Source organism: Hermetia illucens, chromosome 2 (genome assembly GCF_905115235.1).
Source record: "Hermetia illucens chromosome 2, iHerIll2.2.curated.20191125, whole genome shotgun sequence".
In the NCBI taxonomy this organism is placed as follows: domain Eukaryota; kingdom Metazoa; phylum Arthropoda; class Insecta; order Diptera; family Stratiomyidae; genus Hermetia; species Hermetia illucens.
Window position 1 is genome coordinate 131,086,724 of NC_051850.1, and position 22,138 is coordinate 131,108,861.

Sequence of the window (22,138 nt, forward strand, 5' to 3'; positions counted from 1 at the left end):
CCGCCTGCTCGATCCGGATGAAGGCAGTTTGTACGTCTCGGGTGGTTCTTTCCATGATGTCGATATCGTCAGCATAGGCCAGTAATTGGGTGGTCTTAAAGAGGATCGTGCCTCTTGCATTTACCGCAGCATCACGAATCACTTTCATTAAGGGCCAGGTTAAAGAGGACGCATGATAGGGCATCCTCTTGTCGTAGCCCATTGTTGATGTCGAATGGTCTTGAGAGTGATCGTGCTGCTTTTATCTGGTCTCCCACATTGGTCAGGGTCAGCCTAATCAGTCTTATTAATTTCGTCGGAATGCCGAATTCTGTCACGGCCGTATGTAATTTTACCCTTGTTATGTTGTCATAGGCGGCCTTAAAGTCAATGAAAAGATGCAACCCCACTGTAACTGATGGCCATATGACAACTGTTTTTCGATCACTTGCCGCAGGGGGGAAATCTGATCTGTTGCTGATTTACCTGGAGTGAAGCCTCTTTGGTATGGGCCAACGATGTTCTGGACGTATGGCGCTATCCGGCCTAGCAAGATAGAGGGGAATATCTCATAGATGGGACTAATCAATGTGATACCTCTATAATTCCTGCACTGCGCGATATTCCTCTTTTTATGTATGAGACAGATAATGCCAGTCGTCAAGCATTGATTCGCTGTCCCACACCTTGAGCATAAATTGATGAAACGCTTGGTTTAATTGGTCGCCTCCATATTTAACTAATACGGCTGTAATCCATCGACTCCTGGGAACTTATGATTTGTAAGCCAAAGAATTACACAGACTGTTTCTCCTGCATTTGGTGGTGGCAGTTTTTGTCCGCCGTCTTCAGTTGGCAGGACCTCCAGCTCGCCGATGTTCTGGTTGTTTAGCAGTTCATCAAAGTTTTCAACCCGTCGCTCCAATGTGCCCATTCTGTTGGAAATCAGATTTCCCTCTTTGTTTCGGCAGGATGAGCATCGAGGTCTGTAAGGCTTCATCGTGCTGGCTTATTGGAGAAACTTCCCCGTCTGTGCGGTTGCTTCCTGTACTTTTCGAGTTGACCGATTTGTTGGCCAGGCTCCCAGGCTTCCTTTCTCCGTCTAAAAAATCGTTCCATCTCTACTTGATTGTTAAAATCCCGAATTATATCATATCTGGAACAGGCTTTCAGGGTTTGTTCAACAGCCTCGTAGTAAGTATCCGTCTCCGACTCTACAGTCTCCTCTGTAGGTGCATGAACGTTAATGAGGTTTATATTTCTAAATTTGCCTGGCAAACGCAGAGTGCTTAGCCCTTCGCTTATATTTTCAAAGCTAGTAACAGCAGGTTTCATTTTTTGGCTGACTGAGAAATCTACTCCGAGTACATGGTTTACTGGAAGGGCACTATAATATATGGTGTAGTTTCTCGTTGTCGTCGCCGAATTCGTTTTCCCTGGTTTTATGCTCCATCGTGGGTACGAATCCACGTTTGGCCCTGGGACCTATACTACCCTTTGACCACTGATTTGCCATTCATGCTTATTCCCCCCGAAATCATTATATTTGAGCCTTGTTTTTTCTTTGCACATGATTTTTTCTTTTAGGTTTAGGAAGCAGCTCCACAATCGACTCATCTATGAACGGTATGCGGCTGCGTTGTTTGCAGCCTAACCTGTTATCTGCGGTAAATCCTTCTCTTAGCAGCAATATTTAATTCGCTTATTAACGGCTTAATGGATCTCGCAAATGCATGTCGGCCCCAAAGATGGGTTTTGATATATCTGAGAACGGTCGATCGACTTACTTTTTTTTATTGTGGTTAGTATCATTTTTGGTTACATTCAACCGTTTCGTTATGGTCCTTGTTCCTACGCCAGAAGTATTGTTAACCATATCGCGTACCTTTATTTTAATTTCTTGCGTCAATTCAGTCGGCTCACCACATCCGGGTTGATCTGAAATGTCCCATCTTTTTTCCTGGCCCATTTAATTACTGCTGCTTTGGATACCTAAAACGTCCTATTAATCTCGGCATTTGCCAAACCGATTCTGTTAAAGAGTTTGAATATTTGCACTAACTTGCTCCCTCTAGCTAAATTTACAATAAGAAAATATAAAACAAGAAGTTGAGAAACCTCCAGGTATGAAATCTTTTGTCTATGTATGTGTACATTTGCTCCATTAGTACGTAGCACGTAATATGTTGTATACATTATGTAAGAGTATCGACTTTGATGGTGATATTGACATTCTGGAATTTGCAAAGAGGGGACAACTTTGACCTATCATAATTTTATTAATAATAGTGCGATTTCTACCAAACTTATAGCCTATGTTACTGCGGACTTTCGTGGTGCTAGGAAGAACTTAAGAGGGGGGTTTTGCAACCAATTACCAAAAATTATAGTAATATGCTATTATTAACTTCATTTAAATAGATATCGGTATGGAAGGTATTTAGGAGCCTAGGTAACATACAGTGCAGCCTCTCGATTTTTTTCAGATTTTTCAGTCGGGTAGTTTCTGAGAATGGGTCGGTTAAAAAATCATCACTTTCGACGCCTCCCATTCCGCGCCTTTCCAACAAATGTCGAAACTAAGATCGCATCGAAAAGTACCAATGAAGATCTTTTTATCTAAGTTGAAATGTCCATGTTTTTTTTACAGTTGGTATATAAGTTGAAAAAAGAACTAGAACTAATCTTTGGGTACTAGCACTGAGGAAGGAGGCACGTGGTATGCGGGGAAAAAATAAAAATATTTACAGGATAAGGAAAAAAACCTAGTTCTTTTTTCAACTTATCTTTCATTTGATATCCAACATGACTACATTCGGTGAAAAAAAATTTACACCCCCCCTTGAGCGTTCACAGTTTCCATTTTTCCATCAAATTTGGTGTTAATCGCTACAAGCGTCTCCGAGAAAAATTTGTGTGACGGACAGACGACAGAAAGGTATGCACCAGCAGCATTGATAGATAGATAGATAGATAGCTTTATTAGTGTAAATCAATTCATGTTCAGATACAATCAATATTTAAGTGATACAGACTAAGTCTTTTCAACTATGGTAAGTTGTGCAGTATAAACAATCTTAATAAGTGCAATCGCTTCAATTCTCAAAATTCCCTAGGAAAATTTAAAAAAACAAAAAAACCTAGATTGCACCAGCAGCATTGATCGATCCGATCGATGCAGATGGTGTGGGGAGAAGAGCCATATTGCCAGAGAGTGCAATAGGAACCCCAAATGCCTATTGTGCGCAGTAAAAGAGGGACAGGATAACCGGCATATTGCCGGAAGTGGTAAATGTCCGGAATTTAGGAAGGCGCTCACTGCAATGAGAAAATGAGGTTTATTCAAATAAGCCCGAATTTTTGCAAGGTCGGTCAGGATTTACTTGAGCAGACCGAATCTGAGATGGAAATTGCCATCATAAGTGAAGTATAGAAACTGTCACGGTGGCATATGGTTCACAGATTCGACTGGTGGAGCGGCGACCAGACAATATACTCCAAGTCAGGCAGCCAGTGGCGTTGTATAGGCAAAAGTAAGTGGTGTATATGTATGCAGCTGCCATGCACTACCACGTCTGACACTGTTTGAATTCGAGGAAATTCTTGTTCTCGACGCAAGCGAACGAAGTCCAAAGGTGATTGTTGATGATTTTAATGCTTGGGCCCTTGAGTGGGGTAGCAGAGAATCAAATGCTAGGAGGCGCAGTTTATTAGAAACTTTTCGCAGATGGACATAGTTTTGGCTTTTGAAGCTGATGTGAATACTTTTCAGAAAGGGGAATCAGGTTCGGTTGTAGACCTGACCTTTGGCAACCCTGCGCTGGCGCGTGGTATGTCCTGGTGCGCCAGCGATCGCTACACCCACAGCGATCACCAGGCAATCTTCTTTGAGACATGTGTCGAGCGACTGGGCAAAGGGCTATCATCCCCGAAACTGAAGAAGATTTTAGGCAGGTCTGCAAAATCTTTGGATGAGCAGATCTTCGTGGAGGTGTGGTTAGATCAACCTGATAAAGCAGGCGCCTCTATGGAAAGAGCCGTCCAACTGATTCAATGCATCGCCAAAGTATGTAACGCGTCCATGCCTAGGAAATGCTCATTCCCTAGTAGAAGACTAAACTGCTGGTGGAATGATGAACTGACCGACCCTCGATCAGCCTGCAACCGAGCAAGAAGAGCGCCTCACCATCCAGCGAAGCAAGAGAAAATACTTTAAGGAGCTCTGCTCTGAAACGGACGTAAACCCGTGGGGGGGGGGGCGTGTTTATAGAATCGTGATGGGACGATTCAGAGGCCGTTCATCTCCGCAGATCACGTGTCCCACCCTCTTGGTGAAAATCATCCAGGGGTTATTCCCCCAGCAAGAGGAGGGCACCGATTCTTTTTAAACCACCTCTGAATCTGACGGTAATTCCGCCAGCCACCAGAGGCGAGCTGCTGGAGAACTGGACGGAGTACCGAATATGGGCCTTAAGCTTGCAGTGAAATCCAGACCGGACATGTTCGCTAAGTTGTTCGAAGTGTGTATGTCTGAGGGAATATTTCTAGCGGAATGGAAGCGGCAGAAGCCTGGTAGGTGAACCATCCTCATACCAACCCATATGTCTTTTAGACACTGTGAGAAAAATGTTAGAGCGGGTAATCTATAATAGATTAGTCCCGGTTGTTGAGAGCCAAGGCGGCTTTTCAGATCGGCAGTATGGGTTCCATAAAGCCAGATCAACCATTGATGCCATCAAATTGTTTACTGGTTTGGCCAAAGATGCGATCCACCAGCGAATATTGTGTGGTAGTAACTCTGGACGTAAAAAACGGATTCAATTCGGCCAATTGAAATCTAAATCCCAAATCCCTAGCGATGGTTGGTAATACCGCCTATCTTGCTGCTTTCGTCGATAGTTATTTAATTGAAAGGAGACTCTGGTGTGACACTGATGAGGGACCCCAGGAGTACAAACTGAGTGCAGTCTACAGGAGAGGAGAAAAGCGCAGTTACGTACGCTGCGTATAGAAGAAAGGTGCTAGAATGAGCTGACTCCGCCTCGTGATGTACGATGGTTCCCGCGGGGCAGGGAGAGAGTCGGGAGTGGTTTTAGTGGGTAAAAATCCCAGACACTGGCGTGTACAGACCAGTGTCTCCACCTCCTCAAAAAACAAAAAAAAAAGAGCAGACAGACAGTAGACAGATTTTAATAGGGAAAAAAGGAAAAACACTGTATTGAGAAAGTCCGACAAACATGCATTTAATTTGATAGAAAATACATACTCGTAAAAGTTGTTCGCAAACGCGTATATGACCAGTTTTGATTAATAATTTCGCCAAAACTAATTAAAAATGAATACAGATGATAGCGAAATCGTTATGATTTTCTAAAAAGGGGAAATCACATGTATCCAAACACACGGTGGGAATTTTTAAACACGCTAAACTTTAATAAGGTTTATAAAATGTACATATGCACACTTACATATACAAATGGAAATATTATGGGCGCAAATATTTTTACATTAAATCATCATCATCATCAACGGCGCAATAACCGGTATCCGGTCTAGGCCTGCCTTAATAAGGAACCTCAGACATCCCGGCTTTGGGTCCAGATTCGCCGATTTGATATCCCTAAGGGTTTTCTGCCATCCTGGCCAATGCCATCGTCGCATCTCAGGCAGGATCCGCCCCATCTTCTTTTTCTAGCATAGATATTGCACTTATAGACTTTTCGAGGTGGATCAACTTCATCTATACGGATTAAGTGACCCATCCACCGCAACATGACGGTCATGGGATCACTCATAGATTTCATCATTAGATAGCCTTACGGAATCGTCCATCCTCATGTAGGGGGCCAAAAATTCTTCGGAGGATTCTTGTCTGGAACGCAGCCACGAGTTTCCAATTTTTCTTGCTAAGAACCCAGGTCTCCAAGGAATACATGAGGACTGGCAAGATCATTGTCTTGTACAGTAAGAGCGTTGTGGTGGGACGTTAAAATAGGCTCCGTTGGCAGCCAACAACCGTGCGCGGATTGCATTAAACGTCATACCCTAATGTTTCCCAACTTAATTTAACATTGTAGATTTGGGACTGCGTTAGGCACAGTGTAAATCAATATGTTTTTCAATATGTGCCATTCGGGCTCTAATTTCTGCTCGACGATGGAGAAATTGGATACATTGCATTGAGGTGAATTGACCATGTTGGATTTGCCATGCAAACCTCACTGACATCATTCGTTACTCGAACTCTATGGGCTTTTTTGACTATGTCAATTCTTATTAGTTTCCTCGATGGTTTGGGAATAATTTCTCTGAAATTTTAGCCTCGCGCTGTTAGAGTTTGATCCATTCTGTTCCTCAGTTACTAGAGTTCTCAAAATGTGATCAATATTATTTTAAAGCTTTTCGTTATAACTGCGAATTTCTGTTGAGCTTTTCCTTTAACAGCATTAATATTGGTCTTTCCGGATATTTGATTCTTCCATTACGCCAGATTTTTTACACATTCTTTTGCTAAGCAGACCAAAAGGGATGTTCGAGAGTGTGTAAAATATGCTTATTCCTTGGTCAGGCTTGTAAAGGGTCGTTAATCACGTACGCATCTGAAGAATTTCTCGAACATTTGATTCAGCTGGTTCTAGGTAGTTTCAGTATTCGAACCAGTTTCAATTATTCGCTGATTCAATGAGTCTAATGTTTCTAAAGTGTTTCCGGATTCAGCCAAGTCCAAGGGTCCATTGCGGTGACCTTCATATACTCCCATGCATAAAGTTGATCTGAAAACATATTTGCATCGCAAGCCATGTGAACTTCATGCATGTCTTCAGTGTCAGTCCAATTAATTCGAGCTTGATGGACTGACAATTAAAATCAATAAAACTATATGAAATATGGTCTCCATTGCCTCTAAATTTCGATCAGCAGTCTGTTCCCAATTGCGCACTCGGAGGCAGTAATTGGTTTCTCATTCTCATTTTGTCTTCGTTACGTAACGCGTGCAAGTGTATACTTTGTATTTGATAACAGACAAGTTTGGCAATTTCGGGGTAGGCTATCAGCTAATCTATCTTACACCCTATTATCATATAATTTGGTGGCTAAGTGTTTTAGGGCGCGCTTTATAAAGCGGCTCACTGTTTTGAATCTGCTGTCAGACGATGGGAGGGGGAGGAAGAAAAATATGCAAGTCGAGTATTGATACGTATATTGTTGATTTATATACATATGTGCATATGTACACCGCGGGTTGATTTGATAAGAGCTAGGTCTCGGTGCTTTATGTACACTGAACAATAACGATCTGACTCGTCGGACTGACCCTTATCAATTTTATTGAATGTTAGTCGACTGGACTTCGAATATTTGCCATAGAATTGAGTAGATGCGGCCAAGAGGTCTTTAATTGATAAGAAACTCATCTACAAGTCAGTCTGTGTGGACTCTTGGGTTAAAAACATGTTTTCCGAATAGCATTTTATTGTGAATTTGCGCGTAGCTTATTCCATAAAGATTCGTTATTTAACATTACAATTTTTCCAATTGTTTCAATTTTCTACTTTAGTTTTATTTGTTCTAATAGTGAATACTTAGTTTGGTTGTAAACATGACGGTGCTAACGAAGGGAGTTAAGTTTGTAAATAGTGTTGTGTCGCGTAATAGGATTTTTTCACTTAGTGGAAATAAAAATTTGAATTTTTCGCAAAATCTTCATACGAAAACGCTGAAAAATGTTATCCGAAACTCATCAACAAAGGGTGGAACTGTAAGAAATCTGGTGGGTATTATCATGGATTAGTAGTGATCATAGCTTTTTATAGGTTGCCGTACATTGAACTTGATATGCGTCTTGCGTCATTCGAAAATTGCCAGATGAATTGAAAATTTTATCTGTAAGAACCTTTGACATGATTTCAGATAATTAAAAGTGGGATTAAAAAGTGAAAAGGTTAAGAGATTTTCAGAATCATTCTCCTTTAAAATGCAGTCTGGCAAATTTATTATACATCATTCGGAATATTTACATAGTGTTGTCTTGTGTGCGTGAAAATTTTTCAAAGACAATAACTGTCTGTCTGATTTCTAAATAGCTCTTATTGTGGCGAACATTTTACTGGTTCATCATTTAGTAGCAAATGGAACCCAAACATAATCAGTAATTTTGGAAAGTACATAGAATTACAGTTCTACGAAAAGGACCTACACTTCTATCACTGGATTCAATTAAGAATTGTTGGCAATCGATTGCGCACCAGTGATGGTTTCCCAAAACCTCGTACGTGACTGAGAAATACAGGCGAAGTTCATGATATCTCTTGATCCGATAAGTGACCGGAAATTCGGGGCTCAGCATAATCTGAAGGAACCCAAATTTTTGAAATCCATTTAATTTTAAAAAATCAATTGCACTTTCGTAATTAAGTATTGATATTCCACTTTGGAAGGCTTTGTATCCAACAAGCAGTTGCTGATGTTGATCTTGTAGGCCAACCAGAGCCGTAGAGAGGAAATGTGGAAAAATGAGCAAAAATGAAGGTCCTGAGCTGAAAATTATTCAGTTCTGGTATTAATATTATCATCATCATCAACGGCGCAACAACCGGTATCCGGTCTAGGCCTGCCTTAATAAGGAACTCCAGACATCCTGGTTTTGCGCCGAGGTCCACCAATTCGATATCCCTAAAAGCTGTCTGGCGTCCCGGCCCACCCCATCGGCTCATCTTAGGCAGGGTCTGCCTCGTCTTCTTTTTCTACCATAGATATTGCCCTTATAGACTTTCCGGGCGTAACCGTAACCTATTGAGCCGGATTTTATCCACAACCGGACAGTCATGGTATCGCTCATAGATTTCGTCATTGTGTAGGCTGCGGAATCGTCCATTGTCATGTAGGAGGTCAAAAATTCTTCGGAGGATTCTTCTCTCGAACGCGGCCAAGAGTTCGCAATTCTTTCTGCTAAGAACCCAAGTCTCCGAGAAATACATGGCGACTGGCAAGATCATTGTCTTATACAGTAAGAGCTTTGACCCTATGGTGAGACGTTTCGAGCGGAACAGTTTTTGTAAGGCTTTTGAAATAGGCTCTGTTGGCGGACAACAACCCTGCGTGGATTTCATCATCGTAGCTGTTATCGGTTGTGATTTTCGACCCTAGATAGGAGAAATTGTCAACGGTCTCAAAGTTGTATTCCTCTATCCTTATTCTTCCTGTTTGACCAGTGCGGTTTGATGTTGTTGGTTGGTTCGTCTTCGGTGCTGACGTTGCCATCATATATTTTGTCTTGCCTTCATTGATGTGCAGCCCAAGATCTCGCGCCGATCGCCGCCTGCTCGATCTGGATGAAGGCAGTTTGTACGTCTCGGGTGGTTCTTCCCATGATGTCGATATCGTCAGCATAGGCCAGTAGTTGGGTGGACTTAAAGAGGATCGTACCTCTTGCATTTACCTCAGCATCACGGATTACTTTCTCGAGGGCCAAGTTAAAGAGGACGCATGATAGGGCATCCCCTTGTCGAAGACCGTTGTTGATGTCGAATGGTCTTGAGAGTGATCTTGCTGCTTTTATCTGGCCTCGCACATTGGTCAGGGTCAGCCTAGTCAGTGTTATTAGTTTCGTCGGGATACCGAATTCTCTCATGGCCGTGTAAAGTTTTACCCTGACTATGCTATCATAGGTGGCTTTAAAGTCGATGAATAGATGGTGCAACTCGTGTTCATATTCCAACAGTTTTTCCATCGCTTGCCGCACAGAGAAAATCTGATCTGTTGCTGATTTGCCTGGAGTGAAGCCTCTTTGGTTCCGGCCGTATGGGGCTATCCGGCCTGTTATAGCAACGTGATACCTCTATAATTGCTGCACTGTGTGATATCTCCCTTTTTATGTATGAGACAGATAATGCCTCGTTGCCAATCGTCAGGCATTGATTCGCTGTCCCATACCTTGAGCACAAGTTGATGAACCACTTGGTGTAACTGGTCGCCTCCATATTTAACAAATTCGGCTATAATTCCATCGGTTCTTGGCGACTTATGATTTTTTAGCCGACGAATTGTACGGACTGTTTCTCCTAAACTTGGTGGTGGCAGTATTTGTCCGTCGTCTTCAGTTGGCGGGATCTCCAACTTGCTGATGTTCTGGTTGTTCTGTAGCTCATCAAAGTACTCAACCCATTACTCCAATATGCCCATTCTGTCGGAAATTAGATTTACCTCTTTGTCTCGGCAGGATGAGCATCGACGAGTATAAGGCTTCATCCTGCTGACTAGTTGGTAAAACTTGCGCGCCTGGTGCGGTTGCTCCCTGTACTTTTCTGGTTCACAGACTTGTTGGTTCTTCCATATTATGAGGGCCCCATATTATCCCCTTTTTTCACTGAAATTTCTATTGCGGTCCCCCGAGAAGATACTGATCCCGAAGAAAATCCCCCTTTTTTACCTCCCTCAATTTAGGTTTGAGGCCAACTATTAGAAAGAGCTCTTTGAGTCGGACGCGAAGTTACGCTTTCTTCTAATCCGCATCCGCATTCCTTCTAAAATAGACACTTTAGCTGAAATTGTACTTTAATGAAATAATTGTAATCATTGCCTTGAAATTTATCGCTGGACTTAAAAACATTTGGAAAGAAGCCGGATTTGGCTGGAAATATTTGTAACTGTTGAAATTTACCTTAGTCGAAGATAAGAACTACTAGTTTCAGCTGTCGAAGTCCAGTCGAATCTCATATTATTATCACATAACATTTATTTGCTAACACACTGACCCAATAAAAAAAGTACAAATATGAATTATACGTGGGTAAGCTGTACGCCTATTGAATGCGCGTTTGCTTGTTTTGAAGTAGCAATTGCATCGTATTTATGTAACAACCACAAGTTTACTATTGGAAATTCTAGTAAACTGCGGACAACTTACATTGTGAAACTTGGCTTGTCACTACACACCGGAAGCGATAGAACAGTCAAAACAATGCCTTGCTGAGGGGTGCAAAGTACTCGACAAGGTCATCGTCACTCCACTGTAAAGATGGGTGCAAATTTTGCTTAATATTGGTTTGTACATACTCGTGTAATGCTTCGTTTGATTCGAATAATTTTAAGATCCTTTTTGAATAATTCTCTGAAAATCCCGTAGTATAGTTGACCTAAGTGTCTTCGTACTGATTCATTTATAGTGAGGGTGCATTTATCCAAAAGTACCTTAAGCTGTTTCTACTTTTAAAGATGGTTCAGCATCACTTCTATAGCTGACAAAAGCTTTAGTGTGTTTTCTGGTTCTTGATGTTTTAGCTTTGAATTTGATACACTCCAGCTGTGTTTTCCTACTTCGTATAATTTATTTATAATTTTACTAATTCGTGGACAATGCCGGTTAATATCTCCGGTTTTCCCAGATAGTAGTTTAGCCTGCTAGGCTGCTTTCCTAAGGCTCGTAATTTTTTTCTTTAGCCTTTGTCCCATTCACAAGCGGTTGCACTATTTTGTTTTATCAAAAATCTGATCTGGATGCAATCGCGAGGCTGTCAAATTCACATCCAACGTGTCAAGCCACTGTTGTTTCGGCCGGCCTTTTGGTTACTTACCTTGACTTCGATGCTCAGACGATGTTAGCGAGTTGAGTTGCGTTGATACGACGAACCCAAAGAACACCAGTTGTGGAACGCCGTCTCTTTCAGACAGAGACACCAAGCGGTTTTGATATACCTGTCACACTTCGAACTTTACTCTTTGGATCGTGGTGGAGTAATTGAACCCGCGAGTTCTTCTGGTAGTAAGTGTTGTCGTAGAGCAGATGAGTTCGTGTGGCACACGGTCAAATGCTTTTTCTAGATCCAGAAATGCGATATAAAGACGGCGATGCTTCTCACGCTGTTTCTCCATGAGTAACAGGGCAGCATGTATTGCGTGAGTAGTTTCGCAGTTCTTGACAAATCCGGCTTGGTTCACGGTTATTTGAAAGGTTTCGGGAATATGCTTGTGAAGAATGCTTTGAAAAATTTTCATACTGTGGGAAAGATCGGATGGCCATTTGAACATTATACTGTGGATTTTTTCTAAGGCTCTCCTTGGTGCGGTTAAACAACTCTGGGTGCGCTTTGGTTCTCATTTCCTCAGAAAGCATCCTGTACTGTTCTATTCCTTGTAAATTCGCCTAGTATAGTTCCCAAATCGTTCCTCTTCTATCCTTCCCAATTCCACATGACAATTCTGGTCCATAGAGACTTTTATGCTTCCATCTTAATTAGCTCATTCCTGCTTTATTGCCTTCCTGTTATGGGTTACAAATCTTCAAAGTTATTCTAGTTCTCTTACATATATTTTTGACTTGCATCTTTTGGGGTAGCTTTTGGTTTAGTGTAATTTCCAAATATTTGATCCTTGTTTAACTCCGGTGTCGTGTAGTTTAATGGCCCTTAGGTGATCAAAGCTATGCTCCCTAGTGAATGGTACTATGGCGAATTGAATAAATAGAATTGGTGTACAGTCCTGCTATCCTAAACTAGGTAATAGTTATTCAGAATCTACGTTGGATTCTGTCACATAGGCTGCTCTCATATTTACCCGTACAGGTTTATATAATATCGTCAGGGTAACTCTGGATCCTTGTTACAGTGTTGATTAGCTTTTCTAAGGGCCTGTCAAATAGCATATTTCATACCGGTGATGCATGTGGACTTGGGTTTTATTGATGAACTTGTACATGGTGTTACTTTTACTGATCTTTTTCTCACACTTTGCCCATTCAGAACGCCAAAGTGTTCTCGACCCCTTCCTGATAAGGATATTTTGTATTTGCACATATCTTGTGTTGTCGAAAAAACTTTCGATATTCATAAACTCCTCTTTGGTGTTTGTTGCGCCACATAGTATATCGGCCAACTCATATAGGGAAGTTTGTGCTGATTCCCTGTTCGGTAAGCATGTTGGTAGGGATGTAGCGAATTGCACTTTAGATTATTAGTTCTGATACAATTGTCTAGTACCTTCTCCACTGTTTTCAATGCGAAGAATGCTAGGAATCTGAGCTCAAAAAATTTAGGCAGCGAGGATCGGAATGAAGGCCACTTTTGCCCGTCTTAAGGACTTGGTATATATATCCAGGGTACACCCCTTCTTATCATTCTCAACAGGCTGGCTAAGATGATTTCTGTAGTAACTTTGGGCATGTCGACTAGGTAGTGGATATTTTTGTTCACTACAAGAAAGTGCGGCTGAATGACGCTTTTGGGGAAAAAATTAGGTTGTGAGGTTTTAAGTTTTAAGTCAAGTGGGATTTCCGAAAATTTCACATAACTAGGTAGTGAATTCTCAATGTAGTTTGAGTTGATTTTGGAATATATTTGCTTTTACTTATTGAACTTCTTTATTCTTGTTGTTGCACTTCATATTGTAATTCAGTTTCTACTTTTTGGAGCAATTAGCAGTTGCCCCGTTTTTTGTTTTAAATTAGGAGATTGGAAAGGCTTCATGTATACTTAAAGAAGCAAACCATTCTGAAAAACTAACCACCGCAAAAATCTGAAAGAAATATGTTATTATCCGCCATCCTTCCTTTTCCAGCCAGAATAGTGGTACGTTGAGTACCACTATTCTGACATCTTTTTAAAAAAAGATAAAAATATATTGAAATATTTGAAAGTTTACTGCAAACCTATCTTAAACTCAACCTAGGATCACAAAAGTGATATAGGTTATAGGTTATAACATGAAGCATGAACATGAAATGATACTGACATGATACGACTGGAAATCTAGCTATTATTGACAAAAGTTAAACCGGAGGAAAATTATTCCGTTCGAGTAAATTTATGTGTCTCTAAGACGTGTCATTCATATTAAATGCATATGCACACTGAGGAAAAAGTTACTTACAAATATACCAGAATATTCCTACCTAAGAAATCTACAAAACCTTTCATGTCTTAAACGCTGAGCCTGTGCTTTCTATTTTGCTTTTGAGTTTTACTAAAGTAACTGCTTCAAAGATATTATCAGATTAGATTAGAATTAAACGATCTTTGAGATTGAGCTGGTTATTTATATGATTCAAATATTTGAAGTTCTTGCTTTAATCGGATTTGATTCCGAGAATTTATGCAATTTTTATAATCTCTTATGACCTGATCTTGTTGGCTAATATGATTGATGATATTTTCGGATTGTTTTATAATTTTTACGTTTAATTTAGATTGGTGAGTTATCTGGACATTTAATTTTTTATTATTTAGTATTTTGTTTATTTCTTTATTCGCTTTAATTGCATCTTCTGCTTGCAGATTAACAGTAATGTATTCGATGATTGTTAGCAAAGCGTTTATCAATCCTCGCTTGGTTCGTTGCTGAGGTGTTATTTTATTGTGAGAAGTTTATTATTAACTTTCCCAAGTTTGTTTCTTTTTAAGGTTTTGTGTGAAACAAAACCTTATTAGAATCGATTCGATGTCTGTCTGTCCGTCTGTCTGTCTGTCTGTCTGTCTGTCTGTCTGTCTGTCTGTCTGTCTTTTTTTTTTTTTTTTTTTTTTTTTTTTTGAGGAGGTGGAAATCTTCAAAAGACACTGGTCTGGACACACCAGCGTGTGGGATTTTTACCCACTAAAACCACCCCCGACTCCCCCCCTACCCCGTGGAACCACCTTTAGGTATTACATCACGGGGCGGAGTTAGCTTAGTTTAGCTAGGTCTCCTTCCGTCTTCCCGCGGGGTCCGTAACCGCGCCTTCCTCACTTCTTCTGCTTTTCGCAGTTTCTCCTGGATCACTGCGATCATGAAATTGATCGCATCCCAGTCTTCCTGGCAAGCTACCATTCTCCGGACAAAATTTTCCGGTGATAGCACTTCACCTAGAGTTTCCTCTAGGTTCCTCCTTTCTTCCACGAACCTAGGACATTGGAAGAATACGTGCGCTGGGTCTTCCGGGACCCCGTCGCAGTTTGGACAATTAGGCGAGGTGTCCAATTTAAACCTGTACAGGTATTGACGGTATCCTCCATGGCCGGTGAGAAACTGGGTGAGATTATAATTGATCTCCCCATGCTTTCTCTCCAGCCACTCCCTGATGGAAGGGATCAACCTGTAAGTCCAACGACCTTTTTCTGACTGGTTCCATCGCTGTTGCCACCTGCTTATGGATCTCTCTCTTTCGGCTTTTTTCACCTGCGATAAGGGAGAGATGGACCTGGTGTTATAAATGTTCATCATTTCGGTTGCCAGGATGTCAATTGGCATCATTCCCGAGATGATGAACGCTGCATCGTCTGAGACGGTCCTGAAGGCAGAACACACCCTTAAGGCTGTTCTTCTGTAAACCCTACTCAGTTTATATGCATTTCCTAAAACCTGCAGCGCGTTTCCCCAAACTGGGACTGCATACAGCATGATAGAACTCACCACCTTGGCTATGAGCAGCCTGCAAGTATGCCGCGGTCCTCCTACGTTCGGCATCATCCTTGCGAGAGCCATACTCGTGGTGGATGCTTTTTTACAAGTATGCTCTATGTGCTGCTTAAAATTGAGTTTTCCGTCTATCATCACCCCCAAGTATTTGATGGCCGGCTTGGAAGTGATGATACGATCCCCGATTCTGACGCAGGCGTAATTTCTTTTGCGGCGCTTAGTGATGAGGACCGCTTCCGTCTTTTCCTCCGCGAGTGCCAGTCCAGCACTTTCCAGCCAAGCCTTAACAGCACTGATTGCTTCGCTTGAGTACAACTCAGCATCCTCGAGATGCTTTGCGACCACAACCAGTGCTATGTCATCGGCGTAACCCACCACCGTGGCCTCCTCCGGAACCGGAAGGTTAAGCACATCATTGTACATGATGTTCCACAGTAGTGGGCCCAGTACAGAGCCCTGTGGGACACCCGCGGAGACAATGTACTCCTTGGGTCCATCATCGGTATTATACCACAATGTTCGCTCGTGCAAATAGCTATCTATGATAGTGGCAAGGTAGGTGGGAACACCAATCGTCGCCAGAGACTTTCGTATAAGGTTCCAATTGGCCGAGTTAAAAGCATTCCTCACATCCAGGGTGACCACCACACAATATTTGCTGGTAGAACCCCTTCCGTGAATTGCATTTTCGGCCAAGCCAGTAACCATTTTGATGGCATCAATGGTTGATCTGGCTTTGCGGAACCCATACTGCCTATCTGAAAGGCCGCCTTGGCTCTCGACGACTGGGAGCAGTCTATTATAAATAACCCGCTCCAACATTTTTCCCATAGTGTCTAGAAGACATATGGGTCTATAGGAGGACGGTTCCCCTGGCGGTTTGCCAGCCTTAGGCAGCAACACCAGCTTCTGCCGCTTCCACGTCGCTGGAAAGATACCCTCGGACATGCACGCTTCGAACAGCTCCGCGAACATATCCGGTCTACATTTGACGGCAAGTTTGAGCGCCTTATTCGGTATGCCGTCCAGACCCGGGGCTTTGCTGTCGCCTATTCGACTGCAGATCTCCAGCAGCTCGTCCCTGGTGACTGGTGGAAACGGCGTCACATTCAGGGGACGCTGGAAAGTGTTAGTACCCCGCTCCTGCTGGGGAAATAACCCCTGGATTATTTTCAACAAGAGCATAGGGCACGTGATCTGCGGTGATGATCGGCCTCTGAATCGCCCTGTCACGATTTTATAGGCGCTACCCCACGGATTTATGTCCGCTTCTAAACAGAGCTCCTTGAAACATTTCCTCTTACTCCGCTGGATGGCGAGCTTGAGGTTCTTGCGGGCTTCCCTATAGGCATACTCCTTTTGCCTTTGATCGATCCTACCTGTTGCCCTCTGAGCCGTTCGTCTGGCTCTGTGGCAAATCGATCGAAGACTGGCAAGTTCACTATTCCACCAATAATTGGGTCTTCTAGTGTAGAATGAGCATCTCCTAGGCATCGACGCGTCACATGCCTTGGAGACGCTTTGTGTAACATGGAGAGCTCTATCCGTGGACGTGCCGGCTTTGCTAGGCAGGTCTAGCCACACTTCCATGAATGTTGGCTCATCCATCGCTTTTGCAGACCATCCTGGTGTTCCTCTGGATTTCGGCTCCCGGGGTGCGGGTCTCCTGCCTTGTGGCTCGGTCCTTAGTTCAAAGGTGATCGCCTGGTGGTCGCTGTACGTGAAGTCCTCGCTAACTTGCCAGGACATGCCACGTGCCAGCGCAGGGCTGACAAAAGTCAGATCTACAATTGAACCAGTTCCCCCCTTCCGATAAGTGTTTACATTGCCTTCGTTGGCCAGAACTACATCTAACTGGGCAAATGCTTCTAATAAGCACCGCCCCTTTGCATTAGTCTCTTTGCTGCCCCACTCGATAGCCCACGCATTAAAGTCACCGGCTATCACCTTTGGACCTCGTCCCCTTGCGTCATGAACAAGATCATCTAACAATTCTTCAAACTCAGGAAGTGTGAGGCTCGGTGGAGCGTAGCAGCTGTATACGAATATACCGCTTATTTTCGCCCACACAAAGCCACTAGCCGCCTGACGCATACTATATTGTATGGCTTGACGACCGCACGCCCATATCGCCGCTCCACCACTCGCATCTGTGACCCATACACCACCGTCAAGATTTCTGTACGGTTCACTAATGATAGCAACCTCCATCGCGGACTCGTAAGTGGTCTGCGCAAGCAAATCTTGTGCGACCCTGCAATGATTTAGGTTTATTTGTATTAACCTCATTTTTTCACTGCAGTTAACGCCTTCCTAAATTCTGGGCATTTACCACTTCCGGCAATATGCCGGTTATCCCTTCCCTCCTTTTCTTCGCACAGAATGCATTTGGGGTCTCTATTGCACTCCTTGGCAATATGTCCTTTTTCCCCACACCGTCGACATCGATCGGACCGATCGATGCCGGTAGTGCATGCCTTCGCGAAGTGTCCAAACATTAGGCATTTGAAGCACCTTTTTAAAGAGATCTGTTCCCTTAGTCGGCAAACAACCCATCCAATCCGAACCTTCCCCACGGCCAACAACTTCTGCGCTGACTCTACTGGCAGTCGCAGTGTGGCCGTTTGAGTACCGCCATAAGCTTTTCTAAGGCTCACGATAGATGCTTCCCCAAATTCCTCCAACTTGAATTGTTCCTTCAAGGCAGTGCAGATCTCTTCTCTGGATGTTACCTCATCGAGATCCTTGCACTGGATATAGATCTCATGTTTTTGGGAACGAACCGCGACATTTTCCCCAAGTGAGTTTAAAACTTGGTTACGAAAGCCGTCAGTTTTCCCCACGCTGGATTTTTTTCAGTTCAAACATGAGATCCCCTTTCTGGGTCCTCCGGATTTTGCTGACATTTCCGCCTAGGTCTTTTAGGTCGGGGTCAGATTTCACCTTCTTTAGTATCTCCGCATACGTTAGATGTCCTTTGCTGGAGATTACAATTGCCTCCGGGCGAATTCGCATCTTTGGTTTCTTGTCTCTTTTCTTGTTCACGACCTTAGTCCAACGACCGCTCTTATTTTCTCTCGGTTTCGCTTCGCTAGCCGACGTTCCTACTTTGGGCACTTTGGGCCCTTCTGAACTTTTAGTTCCGTTTGTTGGACTAGTCGAGACTCCTTTCTTCCTTTTTGGTGCCTGTTGATTCACCAAAGCTTCGCCCTCTTTGTCTCGCACTCGCTTACTTGATCGAGGATCGGTGACCTTCTGCTTTGGTGTCACTTGGGTCGCCTGTGACACTGTTGAGGCTGGAATGTCCGGCTTTTCTTTAGGCTTTGTTACTTCTTCCTGGGACCTACTGTAAAGCACCCTGATGGCTCTCACCATGTTCTTGATGGCTTGGTGCACGTTGTGCTTGTCCTTGATGAATTCGGACAGCTCAACTATTTTAGTCCCAAGCTGCATAAAAGGTAGTTCTTCTGGGTCAGGGCTCTGTTCTCGGTGAGTCCTGGCCAGACTACTCCTTTTACTGGCTCCTTCACATTTTTCAATTGCTGAGCTCCCATGAGCTTTCTCTTTTGCCGGCTTTGATATTGGAGGAGATCGTAAAATTGATGAGCTTCTCCTGAATGGATCTATTTGGTGCTGCTGGAGTACCTCTTGATCAGATCCGATGGGTGTCGAAATCGCCTTTTTTGGCCAGCTATCTCCTTTTAGTCCATCATTCTTTGCCTTTGCAATTGGTGTTCTTGGCAGAGTCGTGCTTCGTTTGAACACCTCCTTCTCCAAATCTAAAACACTTGTAGTATTAGATGCAACGGTGGCCAAGTTGTCCACCACCGAGGCACTGCGGTCGAGGGATATCGACGGCCGGGAGCCCGCTTGCTCACTCCCAAAAGCCGCCGGTACTGGGGTTCCGAGCCCCTGCACCGTAACTTTACTCCTTCTCAATTCGTCCATGTTGGTTTTATTTTCTGGGTGTCCTTCCCATAGCCATTTTGGTCCACGCACCAGAGATGAGCAAACACTAGCCCATGCACAGTCAGAAAAGAAAAGTGCATGAACACATATTTACACATCAATAGGTATGCCCCTATCCGCCACCTGGGGTCGCGCCTGATGGGAGATCTGGCCACTCCTCACAGACTGTCTGTCTGTCTGTCTGTCCGTCTGTCTGTCTGTCTGTCTGTCTGTCTGTCACAGCCGATTTATTCGGAAACGGCTGGACCGATCGTCACGAAAATTGGTAGGAGTATGTAATCTGCCGTTCCCTTTACATGCAGCAACTGACGCCATTTTGTGTTAAGTTTAAGGGGGGGCTTTTCATACATGTGAAAGGAGGGTGCAAAATTTTTTTTCACAGAATGTAGCCATGTAGGGTATCAAATGAAAGGTCTCAATTAGTACTTTTCGAAACTGGTTCAATATTTGATGTTGGGGGAAACATAGGGGAGTGAGGGCTCAAAATATGACCCCCAAAAAGTGTAACAGGTCTCGTTCTCAGAACCTATCCAACCGAAAAATCTGGAAAAAATCACAGTGATGCATCTCTACGAAATCTAGGCCTCCGGTTCCGATATCTGCACAAATAAAGTTAATAATGGTATATTTCCACATTTTAGAAATTTACCCGGCACCCCCCCTTATGTTCATCCCAGAAGTACAAAATTTAGCATGCGTATAGTGAAGAACATAGTGCACGGTTTGGTCAAGTTTGAAGAAAATCCAAGTATTACTAACAAAGTTATAGGGGGTAAAACTTTACCATGTTTTGTGAATTTCGTGCACTCTACAACCCGCATGACGTCATCATCACATATCATTTCGTCAATACCACAACGAAATGAGTTGTTATGGATGGGGTCGTAAAGAATTATTTTGTTTTAGTTTTTTAATCATTTGTATGTGAATATCAATTACTCCAACCAGACATGTGTGTATGTAGGTATATAGTATATGCGTGCTAATGAACTTTGCGGGTAGTACCTAATTCAGATAAATATAGGAAGTAAATCGGAAATATGGGTACGATCAATTTATATACGTGCATATGTGTGTAAAGTATTCGGAAATAGACAGTTTGTTTGTTTAGGGTGAGCGTAATGTGTACGTATGTCTCGTAGTTTGGAAAAATATAAAGGATTATGTTGGATTTGTAGGTATATACGGATAGAGAAATGTGCGTTGAAATTTCTTACATAAGATGAACACAAAACCTTTATACCTGAAGTGCGAGCTTCCGGTATTCCGACTTGTTTTATTGTATTATTTCCAGCTTCGATATTATTTTTAAATGATAAAAGTAAATTTTATATTTTTGGTATTTTTCTGGGTAATTTTCCAATAGGATAATATGGATTAGATTTTGATGAGATATAAAGATTCGGAATCAAAGAATGCACAACATCGAATCGCACTGGTCAAACGAAAACAATAAAGATATGAGACTACAACTTTGAGATCGTTGAAAATTTCTCATATCTAGGCTCGAAAATCACAACCGATAACAGCTATCATGATGAAATCCACGCACGGTTGTTGGCAGCCAACAGAACCTATTTCAACTTACAAAAAGTTTTTTCGCTCGAAACGTTTCACCATAGAGCCAAAGCTCTGTACAAGACTGTGATCTTGTCAGCCCTTATGTATGATACAATATTTCTCAGAGGATTGCAACTCTTGGCCGTGTTCGAGAGAAGAATCCTCCGAAGAATTTTTGACTCCCTACATGAGAATGGACGATTCCGTAGCTTACATAACGACCAAATCTATTAGCGATACCTCGATGTTGCTCGTCTGGTGTGGTTAACCAGTTCACTATTCCACTAGCGGTTGGGTTTTCTGGTATCTCCTCAGCATCGGGGCGTCGTATATTTTTGCGATGCATTATATTATATGGGGGGCCTCTTCATGATGGCGCTCGCTTACGTTTTTTAAGCCATGCCTTCATGATTATTTACCTAATCACTATTTTTGCAGATCAATCTAACACGCTTCTCGGTTTTGGTATTGATTTTGAAGATGCGATCCGCGCTTAGAGGTTCCCTCCATGGTTCACATACCCTCCTGGTAGTAGCTGCGGATGTAGTCTTCGCTAGCGTGCTGGGACATGTTACAAGCAAGTACAGTGCAGACATTTTTTTCTCTACTACTCCATTCATGTTAAAATCACTGACAATCGAGCCAAAGCAAATTCGGGTAGTGAATATTAGCGACCTCGACTTTTGACAGATAGTTTGCGTAAGCAAGTTCTGAGCAGTTTTGCAATGACTGAGGCTTATTTGCTTGAATCGAAAAATTTATTTGATAATCGTATTTAATTAATTTCATTCTAACATCAAATTCCGGTTAAAATTAAGCAATATACTTGTTATCCCATCGTTCCTTTCTTTCGCCGCATATGCTTTGAGGTCCTTTTTTTTGTATTCCTTGGCAAAATATCTTGTCCATCAAACCTTCTGAGTGGAGTGTGTCAGTTGAAAATCGCTAGAATGACTACCCAGGTTGTGTCCAACCATGAGGAAAGGGATATCCAAAAAATCTCATCGCTCTCCTGAAGTGTTCCCTTGACATATACTAGCCTCTGCGCTAACACGACTTGGAAACATGGACCATAATTTTGGACACTTCAGTCCGGTCACACATTATGTATAAAACTTAACGTGTTTCATGTATACATGATCAGTTGGAAATGCAACAGAATCTGGAGAAATTGGAGGACGCTTGCATCATGAACACTAACAGACGCACGGGATTGTGGTAGATCAATTGAACCTAGCACACGAGT

General features: G+C 42.7%; 1 protein-coding gene across 1 annotated transcript in view; it reads left to right on the forward strand.

Moving 5' to 3' along the window:
* Window positions 1–6,938: 6,938 nt before the first annotated feature.
* The window catches only part of LOC119647900 (delta-1-pyrroline-5-carboxylate synthase), a 64,072-nt gene continuing 48,872 nt past the window's right edge, over window positions 6,939–22,138 (forward strand). Inside the window, exon 1 of the mRNA XM_038049206.1 lies at window positions 6,939–7,750. Coding sequence (XP_037905134.1) covers window positions 7,580–7,750 — 171 coding nt within the window. The 5' untranslated portion in view covers window positions 6,939–7,579. The remainder of the gene's footprint in view (window positions 7,751–22,138) is intronic.